General features: G+C 59.4%; 2 protein-coding genes across 8 annotated transcripts; one reads left to right on the top strand and one right to left on the bottom strand.

The window, feature by feature from the left end:
• Positions 1-1,934: 1,934 nt before the first annotated feature.
• Positions 1,935-4,811, top strand: LOC123585865 (glycosylated lysosomal membrane protein). 4 transcript variants are annotated; one of them, XM_045454460.1, is made up of 6 exons: positions 1,935-2,118; positions 2,534-2,791; positions 2,987-3,184; positions 3,300-3,518; positions 3,938-4,191; positions 4,316-4,811. In XM_045454460.1, the coding sequence occupies exons 1-6, from the start codon at positions 1,999-2,001 to the stop codon at positions 4,479-4,481; spliced, it is 1,215 nt and encodes a 404-aa protein (XP_045310416.1). In that variant the 5' UTR covers positions 1,935-1,998; the 3' UTR covers positions 4,482-4,811. The 4 variants fall into 4 exon arrangements, with proteins under 4 accessions (XP_045310416.1, XP_045310418.1, XP_045310414.1 ...); XM_045454459.1 differs by having other exon boundaries at positions 1,955-2,118; positions 3,300-3,542; XM_045454462.1 differs by lacking the exon at positions 3,938-4,191 and having other exon boundaries at positions 1,953-2,118.
• Positions 4,812-5,061: 250 nt separating this feature from the next.
• TMEM79 (transmembrane protein 79) lies at positions 5,062-11,667 on the bottom strand. 4 transcript variants are annotated; one of them, XM_045454466.1, is made up of 5 exons: positions 10,314-11,114; positions 8,718-9,520; positions 8,318-8,531; positions 7,314-7,438; positions 5,901-6,014 (listed from the first exon to the last, which is right to left on the bottom strand). In XM_045454466.1, exons 2-4 carry the CDS (start codon positions 9,475-9,477, stop codon positions 7,339-7,341), a joined length of 1,074 nt encoding a protein of 357 aa, XP_045310422.1. In that variant the 5' UTR covers positions 9,478-9,520; positions 10,314-11,114; the 3' UTR covers positions 5,901-6,014; positions 7,314-7,338. The 4 variants fall into 4 exon arrangements, with proteins under 4 accessions (XP_045310420.1, XP_045310419.1, XP_045310422.1 ...); XM_045454464.1 differs by lacking the exons at positions 7,314-7,438; positions 10,314-11,114 and adding an exon at positions 11,413-11,667 and having other exon boundaries at positions 5,062-6,014; XM_045454463.1 differs by lacking the exon at positions 7,314-7,438 and having other exon boundaries at positions 5,062-6,014; positions 10,314-10,441.
• Between the last annotated feature and the right edge of the window lie 58 nt (positions 11,668-11,725).

Raw genomic sequence — 11,725 nt, 5'->3', positions numbered from 1 at the left:
GTGACTGCTGGGTAAACGGGGGCTTTCCTGCTGCTGTCGGAGCCTCTCCTCTGGGAGCAGCTATGTGTCCTGGGCCCGTGGAAATCTCTCCTGGCAAGTTCGATCTGGCAAGTCTGTTCTCCCATCTGGCTTTCAAAGGCCCTTAGTGCTGCCCGGGCCGAAACAACATTGGGATTGCGGGCTGCCCACACCGTGTTCTGTATTGCCTGGCGTGAGTCCATCACTAAACTGTTCCGTGAACACAGCTTTGCCTCCTCCTTGACTTTGCTCATGGTCCTTCCTACTGTCAGACTCCTAGACTCCACCAAATCCTGTTCTCCTATAAAGCAACATTTCTTTGGGTGGTGGGGAGGCTTGGATTCCAGACTACTCCGGCCCTCTGTACTCCGCCAGCACTCTTGTTTTCGCTTGCCCTTGTCAGGTCCCGGAGTTGAGACTCAGAAGATACAAGTTACTTGTCTCAAAAATGGGTTTTTTGAGAAAACTCGAGTTCATCCTAGAGTAGCCGTTTTGGGGGAAAATGAAATTGGATTCCTACTTCATTGTTTGCAAAATTAATTCGAGGCAGCTGAAAGATTTAAATACAAGCAAGTGAAACTAGAAGAAAACATGAGATTTTTAAATGTATTTATCACAGTGGGGAAAAATAAGGGCAAAAAAATTTACGTGCTGAGAACGGAGTGTGGGGGGGGTGTGATATTTGTACCAATACAAAGGTGAATTTCTTTACAGAATTTTCAGAATGTGGCAGTCAAGACGATTGGGACTACAGAAAAATAGGCAAGCGACAGCTCCAGAGTGACTGTAGAACAGGAGGTGTTGCACCTAATTCAGTGGGAAATGCAAAGAAGCCTGGTAAAGACTCCGCGAGGGTGGGGGAAAACAGGCCCTCTGGTCTCAGGCAGAGGTCAATTCCACCTGGCAGCTCGAAACCTGACTTTATCTTACAGATTTGGGTTCAAATATATATGAAATGCAGTACATACAGGGATATTCATTTCAATGTTCGCCGTAGCCAAATGTTGGAAACGCGAGGTTCTGGTCAAACATATCCATGGGACGTCCCCCTGCAGTGTCACTGAAAGACCAGTGGACAAAGGCAGTGCCAGGTGCATTGATACAGAACAGTCCTCCATGTGCAAGAGAAAATGAAAAAGCAAGCTGCAGAGCCGTGTCTGGATGCCAATGTGTGGTATCGCCCGTATGTACATACATGCAATATGTGTATGTATGTGGCAAGTAAGCTCTAGGCCCAGCCTGGCGCTTGAACTCACAACCCCGAGATCAAGAGTCCTGGCATCCCTGCATAGAATGTCTTCGGAAGGACTCAAAAGTAACAGTGGTTGTTTGAGGGAAAGACCCAAGTCACTGAGGAATAAAGATGATACCTTTTGGTAACTTAGGAATTTTGTGTCCTATGCATTATTAGCCAAAATAATTAGCCAAAATAATTTTAAGCAGAAACACCAAAGAACAACAAAAAGCGGGTTTGTTCAGCCAGACAGGAGCTCCTTTGCAAATACTACGTGCTGTTCTCACATCCTATTTACTGACGTCTCTCTTCTCCACAATAAAACCGTGAGCTCTTCTAGGACAGGAACCGGCCTACCCGGGGGCTCCATAAATATTAATAATTGACTAAAAAGAACTATCTGGGGTCTGCTGTCTTCGCCCTGGAAGTCCTTCAAATCCCTCTGCCTCCCTCACAGGACCAAGTCAGTTTATTGGGATCCATTCGGATCTTGAAGGCAGACACCCTGGCCACTTGTAGGCAAGAGTGAGGCCAGTCGGGTAGGAGAGGCCTCGAGTGTGGCTGTGCACCTGTGCGGGCCTGGACGCCTCGCAGCCCCAGGGGACGAGTTGCTCAAGCCAGAATCTGGGTTGAAGGAGGCGGTCTCTTTAAGAGCTGCTGGCTTGGCCCCGCCCTGCAGAGAGATCAGCTGCATCTGGAAGTCACATGACTGCGGTGTGTCTTCCGCCCTCGGAGGTTGGGGCCGCATGTGCGGCTCTGAGGGGCCCCGCCGGGGCTGGGGGCGCTGTGCCCCCAGCCCCCTGCTCCTCCTGAGTTTGCTTGCGTCTGCAGCCCCACTTGGCCTGCTGGGGGAGGAGACCCGCCAGGTGAGGGGCTAGAGCAGTAGATGTTTCGGGAAACGCAACCCTGGGAGGGAGCTTGGAATCCGGGGCACCCGAGGTGCAGGGGTGGGGTGGCTGCTTGGAGACGAGTTCTTCAGCCAGGGCTCCTGGGACAGGATTGTGGAGGAGGGCGGGTGTGAGGGTTCCCTGTCTTCCGGTGGAAGCTGGGCCCTGACTCAGCCCTGAGCGACCCAGGTCCGGGCGAGCGTTGGGCTGCTTCTCCCCCTGCCCCTGCCCTGCGCCCTCATCCGTCCGCTGGGGGCGGGGCAGTTGTGGCTCTGCCCTCCTCTCCCCCAGCCCTCAACACGCCTCCTGCCTTTCCCCATCACGTCCAAGCTGCTTTGCCCTGTGTCTCTCCCCCGACCCTGTTCCCTTGACCCTCCACTGCTCCGTGTTCTAGGTGTCTCTGGAGGTCATCCCTCCCGGGCTGGACGCCCCCCAGAACCTCCTGCACATCCGGGCGGTGGGAACCAACTCCACGCTGCACTACGTGTGGAGCAGCGTGGGGCCTCCGGCAGTGCTGCTCGTGGCCACCGACACCCCCGACAGCACCCTGACTGTCAACTGGAGCCTCCTGCTGTCCCCTGAGCCTGACGGGGGCCTGGTGGTGCTCCCCAAGGACAGCATCCAGTTCTCTTCTGCCCTTGTCTTTACCAGGGTGAGGAGGTTGGGGGCGAACCAAGGGGGAGCGTGTGCGGAGCAGAGGGTTCATCCGGATTCGAGGGAGGGACTGAAGACGGGGTACGGGAAGCAGTCAGGTACGGGGGCCTGCGGGTGGGGGCCCGTGGGTGGGGGTGGTTCCGGGGACAGCTGGACTCAGGCAAGCCCTGCCCCACCTCGCCCCACCCGCCAGCTCTTTGAATTTGACGGCGCCAACACATCCGAGGGGGCCGAGCCTCCGGGAGAACCGTATCCCCCGTATTCCCTGGCCAAGTTCTCCTGGGACAATATCACGGACTCATTGGATCCTGCCACCCTGAGCGCCACATTTCGAGGCCGCCCCACCGACGACCCCACCGGGGCTTTTGCCAATGGCAGCCTCACCTTCAGGGTAAGGGTGTGGGGAAGCAGAGGAACTCAGAAGGCTGGTGTATGAGGGTGGGGGTGCCCTTCAAAGCCAGGCCTGCCCCCCTGCTTCCCGTCCTCCCCCACCTCCCCCATCCCAGGTGCAGGCCTTCTCTGGATCCGGCAGACCAGACCAGCCCCCGCGCCTCCTGCATTCGGCCGACACCTGCCAGCTAGAGGTGGCCCTGGTCGGGGCCTCTCCCCGGGGAAACCGCTCCCTGTTTGGGCTGGAGGTAGCCACCCTGGGCCAGGGCCCCGACTGCCCCTTGATGCAGGAGCAACATTCCATCGACGATGAATATGCACCTGCTGTCTTCCAGGTCAGGCCTTCAGCAGAGAGGCGGGTGGGTGGGGGGATGCGGGAGAGAATCATGGAACCGTTTATCTTTTAGCGACATAGTTCAGCTCCTTTAAGTGACGGTCACCGTGCTGACAAATCTCTGCCTTCAGTGGAGAAGACGGAAGGCAGGCCTGGGGGCCTGGGGGCCTGGGGGCCTGGGGGCAGGAGCTGAGTGCAGGTTTGCAGAGGGTTGGGGCTGGAAAGGGACCCAGTGCCCGTGGCCCAACTCCCCTTCCGACAGAGGAGAGATTAAGGCTCTGTGCCTACAGCCTGTGAGTCCTTGAAGCAGACCCAGGACTCAGGACACCTAGTGACAGTTGGAGGCCGGGAAGGGTGGGGGAGCAGAAGGGTTGGGCACAGGCTGGTCCTCCTCAGCCTGTGGCTTGTCTTTCTCCCCAGGTGAACCAGCTGCTGTGGGGCTCCCTCCCATCCGGCTTCGTGCAGTGGCGACCAGTGGCTTTCTCCCAGAGGCAGAGGGGCCGGGAATCAGCCCTGCCCTGCCAAGCTTCCCCTCTTCACCCCTCCTTGGCATACCTCCCCCAGTCACCCATAGTCAGAGCCTTCTTTGAGTCCCACAATAACTTCTGTGCCTTCAATTTGACATTTGGGGCTTCCACAGGCCCTGGCTACTGGGACGCACACTACCTCAGTTGGTGAGGGCCTGGGGCAGGGCGGGGGTGCTGAGCCGGGGCTTTGGGAGGGGACGTGGGGGAGCCTGGCCTCCCAGCATATTCGTCTAATGTGCTCACCTCTGTTTCTCACTTGTGCTTGCCTCAGGTCGACGCTCCTGGGTGTGGGCACCCCTCCGTTGGACACCTTGTCCCCACTAGTCCTAGGCATCATGGCGGTGGCCCTGGGTGCCCCGGGGCTCATGCTGCTGGCTGGAGGCGTGTTTCTGCTGCTGGGCCACAGGCAGTGCTCAGAATACCAGCCCATAAACTGAGGCCCGCTCTCTGGAGGGCTGGACGTTGGTCCCCGGACTTGCCCTGCTGGTCTGCCAGACGGGGGGTCAGCTGCTCCCTTCTCCCACCTGGCTTTTCTGCAGAACATCAGGGACGCCTCCACCTTTCTGGAGAACCCCCAGATGGGGCTGTCCTCATACTCTGGGGAGGGCCAGAGGCAGGGCGATGGCTGGAGGGAGGGTCCCTTGGCGATGCCTTACTGCCCCTCTTACCCCATTTCCCTTAAATGGGACTCACAGGCCTAAATGAGAGGCCTTCTGACTGACTGGCTGCCCTGGAGGGCACGAAATAGACTCATTTTCTGCCCTGGGCTCCTCTCTCGGTGTGTGGGTGTCGCGGGCTGCTGTGCGGCCGGTCCTGGGAATGGGGGGCGGTGGGAGGGGCGTGGGAGGCACTGCTCCAGTGCGGCCCCTTCTCACCAGACATAGCTTCCCTCCCTGCATGGGACCAGGCTGCCGCCAGCCTCACTCCGTCATGTGGGGAGAGTCTGATGCAGCTTGGGTCTGACGAGGAAGGGACGCTTGAGAGCGGGGGGCGACCACAAAGAAGAGCCGGGGAAGCTGTGGCAGCCATTTATTGTCAGACACATGGTCAGACGGGGTCGACGTCGGCCACTGTGCCTTGCAGCTGCTCCCCAGCCAGCACACACGTGGGTGCTGGCACACACATACCCCTGCCCTCTGGGGAGGCAGGCCTCCCCCTCCGCACCTCTTCCCATGGGAGGGGCGTGGCGGCTTCTGGGCAGTTTGGATGCCGGAGGTTCGAGGGGCCTAAATAGGTTGGAAGACTGGAGGCCGCAGCTCTGGCGGGGGCAGTTTTGATCATCTAGACGGAGGCTAAAGATCCTACAAAGGCCAGTCGTGGAGGGTCCTGAGCCCAGGGCCCCAGGAAGGTTTTCACCAAATGTGGAAGTCCAGTTTGGTGGGATGCCCAGCCTTTATCTTGGGCACGGGCAACACTTCCAGTCTCCCCGAGGCCCTCTGCTTGGACAGTGGCACAGAAACGGTCAGTTTGGCTGTGGCTCTGCCCACTTGGTGCCTCACGGGAGGCTGGGGCGGAGGGGGGGGTGGCCACTGTGGGCATGTGGGCTAGTGGCGGTGCTGGGGGCTGCTCCTGGCCCTGGGCCCTCAGCATCCGTAAGGGGCGTAGCCATCCAGTTCGTTCCCTGCCAGAAACCAAAGTCCCTCCCTCATGATTGCCCCAGGCCCCCAAGGTGGAGGGCAATACCGACGGAGGGCAGAGGACAGTCAGGGCAGTAGTGGGGCTCGGCCTGGGGTGGGGGCGGTGAGAGGGCGGGCACTCAGCCCCAGGGCCGGGGCCTGTGGTCCGAGGCCGAGCGTGCGTGGTCGGGGTAGTCGAGGCGGCTCTCGGCCGAGGTGAGCATGCGCTCGGGCTCCACCACGAACATGTAGTACAGGTTCCACACCAGCATGGACAGCAGGGGCAGGAACGTGAGGCCGTAGCCGAAGCCTCGGAAGGAGCGGCCCACGGCGAAGGTCAGCCAGTATATCAGCCTGGGGCGCGGGGTGGGGGGGGGGGCAAGAGGAAGTCAGGCCCCCGGAGAGGGGTGCACGGGCTAGCTGGCATACAGGCTGGGGGAGGGGAGCACAGGCAGGGGGACCCACGCGGGTCGGTGCCTACAACTGACACTTCTCAACCCCTGGCGGTTACGCGCTTATTATGGGCTAGGCGCCACACTGATTCCTCCAGGGGCCTGTTTAGACTTCCCCACGTGTCTGAGAGGCCGAGGCGTCATTCCCCTCCCTCTTTGTCTCCTTTTTAAACTTAAGTGTAAAACTTTGGCGTAGGCACCATACAGCCACATGGTTGGAAACGCCAAGGCCGCGGTGAGCGCGGTAAAATGTCTTCCTGTCCTGACTCGCGGCCGCCCTGTTCTCTCCACCTCCACTCCACCCCCTCCTCGGACGTCCAGTGTCACGGTGGCTTGCACATCAAGGGCTGTTGTACGTGTAGATGAGTGAGCAAAAGATTTATGTTTTCCTTTTCTCAAGTTTGGTAGCATGCCGTGTAGACTGCCCTGCACGCTTTTCCCCATTGACCGCGTCTTGAGCGCAGCTCCATCGGTACAGAAACAGCCTCCTCATTCTTTTATGGCTGTAGTATGCTCCACTGTATTTCTCTCTCCTTTTGAAGAAGAAACTCAGATTCCAAAGGGGTTAAGTAAAACTGGCCCAAGGTCACACATCAGGGAAATCTCGTAGAACCGTGATTTGAACCCAAGCCCGTTCATCGCCCTCTCTCCTGCCATTTTAGAGGAGCGGGGGGAAGAGAGGGTAAGGAAGCCAGCTTTGAGAGGGCCTGAAGCCCAGAGGCATGGGACCTTCCCCTCTCGGAAGATCCACTCCAAATCCACACCCCTCAGCTTCCTCTCAATACGGGAAGGACCCCTTACTACAGAAGTGACGTGCCTCGCTCTTTTCCCGGAACAGGGGAAAGTACCTGCTGCTTCCGTACTGCCCTGGGGGGCAGCAAGGCAGAATGAAGGAAAGGTTCCCCTGGTGAGCCCTTATCAGGCCGACTCTGGCAAGCACGCTACGTGAATTAACTCGCTAATCCCCACAGCTCCATTTCACAGATGGAGAAGTGGAGGCCCGAGCATTTGAGTAACTTGCCCCGTGGTAGGGAAGAAAGGGCCCTGGTGACAGACGGAGGGGCCTGTATTCCAGGCCCCACCACTGCTGAGCGGCCTCAGCAGCTCCTCTTCCCTGGTCTGCTGTGCCTTCCCCACGGTGAAGTGGGTGAGGCAGGCTGGACAACCCTGGGGCGCTCTTTAGCCCCCTGACGATTCTTACTGCTCAAGCCGACTTCTGTCTGAGATCAGCACTCCCCAAGACGCACACGGGAGGGTGAGTCACACGAGGAGGAGAAACCAGGCTGCACGCTGGTCAGGAGGCCGGTGGGACAGACAACCACTACACTACAATCAGAAGCGGCAGAGGAGACAGATTCCAGCTCAAGAGAAAGAATGTTCTAGCAGCTAAAGTGACCAGGAATCCCGTATCAAAAGTTAACAACAGGAAATACGTTAGGGGAAAAAATTGGGAAGATCTCCGTGTGCCTCCAGAAATTCAGAAGTACTTTCTGGGTCAGCAGCAGTTCACGTGAAAGCAGCCCCAAGGGTTCAGGTGACTTCCAAATGAGAGCAGAGGAGTGGGGCTGCCATGAGAGCCACTGTGGCCTCCCGTCTGTAGGAACAGGAGGCCAATGCCTGTGACAACGGACAAGCAGGAGACTCCCCTGGCCAGAGGGAAGGTCACGGGAGCCTGAGGGACCCTGGGGGAGCAGGGTGTTGCGGTGGGGGGACAGGGAGCTGTGGTCAAGTGTCTGAATTGTCTTAGGCAACTCCAGAGTCAAAGTCAGGGGCGCACTTTTTAGCACAATATAAATAAAAACTTTCTAGTGATGGGACTTGAAAAATGAAACAGACACTCTTACAAAGAACTGGACACTTGGTCACAGGGAGTGTTCAGCTAGAGGCCAGTGGCCAGCTGACCAGAGGGTCACGGAAGAGCGCTCCCAGCAAGGAGCCGGAGGTTGATCGAGAGGACACCGGAAAGTCCTTCCAGTGTTAGTGTTAGGCTGGTACCTGGGTCTCTGAACTCAACTTCCTTTGGGAAGACACACCTGCTACCAGGTGAGGCAAGGTGCAAGGGGGACAGTGGAGGCACTGATACGGGACGCACGTGTAGGCTAATGCGGAGTCCAGAAGGCTCCCTGGCCCCATCTCCCCAGGCCAGACGCCTGGGCCCTTCCAGCACCATCGTCTCCCCCGGGCCCCACCCGCAACCCCACTCACCGGGAGACGGCAAAGAGACCAGTGAGCAGAGGGAGCAGCTTGAGGGTCTCTTGGGGCAGGTAGGTGGCGAGCACGGCCAGGTTGAAAAAGTACAGGATGAAGAGCTGGACCGACTGGGCCACATAGCGCCGGTGGATCTCCACCTCCCGCCGCGGCTCCCCAAAGGGCCGCAGCGCCGAGAAGCACAAGAGGCTGAGCCCGTACACCAGGAGCCCTGGGGCAGGGGGGAGGGGGGAAGGGGGCACAGGGGGTCAGTGCCCAGCGACAACGGGACGCGGGGGAGGGTTCGCGGTGGGGCTCCCACCCCGGCACCGGCTGGGCACACCGGGCGGCGCGGGGGAGGCCCAGGGAAGGGGAACTCCGCCCCCGGCCCCGCTCCCTTCTCCCCTGCCCGGCTCACCCAGTACGATGGGGAAGGTGGCAAAGACCCCGCAGCGCAGCGTGTAGATGAGGCGGGAGCTCATGGTAGGCAGCCGCGGGGCGTCGAAGGGCAGGAAGGCGTAGGCCCCGTACAGCAGGCAGGGGAAGAGAACGAGGGCGGCTCCCACCGAGGCCACGGCCCGCACCCCGTCCCGGCCCCCGCAGCCCCCGCAGGCCCCGCAGGAGCGGCCTGGCGGCCTCACCACGGCCTCGGCCCACTTGCGCTCGGGGGGCTCGGGCTGGGTGGCCCGGGCAGGCGGGCGGGTCCGGTGGCGCTCGCCCTCACCCGCCTCACAGCGCACAACCAGGTCCTCCTGGGGCCGCCGCTCGATGCACTGCAGGTCGATGGGCACAAAGGCCCGGGCCGCCTTCTCGGGCAGCAGGTTGGCATCATCTTCGGACAACTCCTCTAGCTTGGTGGGTGGCTCTGAGCGGAGGGGCTCGGGCTCGATGTCCCGCCATCCGGGGGGGTCTGGGAACGGGGCACTGGGCTGAGGGCCAGTCCCCCAGGGCAGGGTGGCAGCTTCGCTTACCGTGCTGTCGAGACCATCCTCAGTCCCCTCTTCGGCTGTGGGAGACCCAGCAGAAGACCCCGCCCTGGAGGACTCGGCTCCACAGGACTCAGCCCCACCTTCCCCTTCCGGCTGCCGGCCATTGGGGACCAAGGCCTGGGGCGGGCTCTTCTCCGGGGCCTCAGACCCCTTCACTTCCAGCAGGGCCAGGGTCTCGGGTTCTGTCATCCTGGGGCCTCAGTTCTGGGGTCTACCATGAGGTCCTATCACCCTAGAGGGAGCAGAAGAAAGCTCTGTCAAAAGTTCCTGGCTTCTGGCCCTTGGGACAAGGGGATAGACTTGGAACTCTCTGGGGCAGCTGGTCTCATGGGCTTTAGCCCCTTCTGAGACCTTAGGGAGAACACGGTCCCGAGGAAGGTGTTGAAACAGAAGGAGGTGGGAGGGAAGGGAGCGGCTGAAATGGAGACACCCTTTCGACGTCAGATGCCATCCAGCAGGAGAGGGTGAGTCAGGGGGCACAGGCGTTGGCAGCTGTGGCCTCAGCCAGCTCCCGCCCGTGCCTTCTACCAGCCCCCTCCGAAACCCTCGGGGTCACGCCCACCCTAGTGCAGAAACCAGAGGAAGGTGGGGTGTCCAGAACTTTGCCTGGAGCCCCCTTCCCACTAGGGGCCTCTTGTGGCCAGAGGCCGCGCCTTTACCCTCAAACCTCCCCTTCTTGTAGATCCTTGTTTGAAACTCTCCTGGAAACCGATACCAGTGATTTGCTAATAAATCTGTCCCAAGGAGCCCGCAGCAGCAGTGCGCCCTGTTCTTTCGTCCGCAGTGTGGGTACCTGGGTGGTTTCCATGCTCTTCGCTAGTCCGTGCCCTCCATCCTCCCTCTCCAGAGGGCCTGGGGCTGTCCATTCTGGCTTCTAGGTCTAATTATGGCCGTCCCCCATGCCTCCCCTCCTGTTTTTCTCCGTTTCCCCCATCTCACTGCTTCTGGATGGGGCAGAGTCCCCTCCCTCCACCTCCTCAAGGGCCTTCTACCCCTTGCCATGTGAACCCATGACACCCTCTTACTTTCCATCTCCAGAGGCGGAGGGTCCCCAACGTTTGGGAAGGAGCTGCCCAGCTCCCTGCTGGCTCTGCAAGTATCCCTCTCAGTCTCTCTCCCTTTACCTGTGTCTCCAAACCTGTCTGACCAGAGCAGGTGGGGCCCAGATTAAAGGGGCAGGCCCTGCCCTGCTGAATCTGCCGACAGAAAAAGCATTGGAGGACGTCACCCTTTCCGAAAGTGGGGGTGCAGCTGGGCACAAGGGTAAGTGTGTGCTCTAGGCAGGTGGGATGTGTAGGAGCTTGAAGCTCAGGAAAGCAGAGGGCACATCAAAGGGTGCTCGGAGTAGGTAGAAAAAGTGGAACTTCTACACTTGTGCAGTATTTGGTGAGCACCTGTTATTGGCTAGGCACTATTCTAGGCACAGACATAGGAGAGAAGAGTGCAGGCAAGGTCCCTGCCCTCGAGTAGCCTGTTCTATTGCGGTAACAGATAACAAAGAGCCTAATCAATAGGACAGTTTGAGTAGAGAAAACCTCTTTGCCAAGACAACATTTGAGCTGAGACCTGACAGGAAATGAGGAGGGCTCCAAGGAGGAGACAGAGCAACCAGAAGACCCACTTAGGCTGGTTCAGGAACAGAAGAAAGGTTGGTGGCTGGAACCAGGAGCACCGAGGTGGAAGGGAATTTATGTTCCTATCACAACTTCCCCAGACTTCCCAAGATACCTTGCTCTTTTAGCCTAGGTTCAACGCCAAGAAAGCAATAGGAATCCAAGGCCATCTTTCCGAGGCAGAAACGTGAGAGAGGGGCTTCTCATTCCTGTGGGACCTCACCCCAAAGTCACTTGAGCTTTGTGAGGGCGGGACAGGGTCTGGATCGCTCTTCGCCCGTGTCTCCAGAACCCGAGGCTGGAAGACAGCAGGCGTTCAATAAATGTCTGCTGGGCTGCTGAGAGACAGCAAGTGGAAGGCTGTGGGGTAGGGGAGCTGAGGGCGAGGCGCCTGCACGAGGGTCACGTCTCGGAGGGGCCTCACCCTTACGGTCCTCCTCTCCCCAGGAAACTCTCACATACACTTTCGTTTGTTCTTTTAAGCAACAGGGGAAAGGGAGAACTGGATCACCTGCAACCTGAGAGAGACGCGACTCAAATGGGGGGACAGGTGTAGGGTCGGCAGAGCGGACCAAATGGCCACCGCAGCACAAAACAAAGTCTCGCTCCTGGCCGTGGGCCCATCTGCCGCGACCCTTAGTTGAGCCCCAGCCCCTCGCCGGGGCCACTGTCCGTTCTCTGCCAGGTTTGTCAATAAAGTTTTTCGCAAGGGCTTGGAGAGGCCGGAAAGAAGCCGCGCTGCCCAGAGTTAGTTCTGGCAACTTCCCGGGAGGGAAAACGAGCCTCGCGAGACTTGGTAGCATGCGGGCCCACCCCCCCCCGCC

The sequence above is a fragment of the Leopardus geoffroyi genome, chromosome C3 (assembly GCF_018350155.1).
Source record: "Leopardus geoffroyi isolate Oge1 chromosome C3, O.geoffroyi_Oge1_pat1.0, whole genome shotgun sequence".
Lineage (NCBI taxonomy): Eukaryota > Metazoa > Chordata > Mammalia > Carnivora > Felidae > Leopardus > Leopardus geoffroyi.
This window is presented reverse-complemented; position numbering and strand designations above follow the sequence as displayed.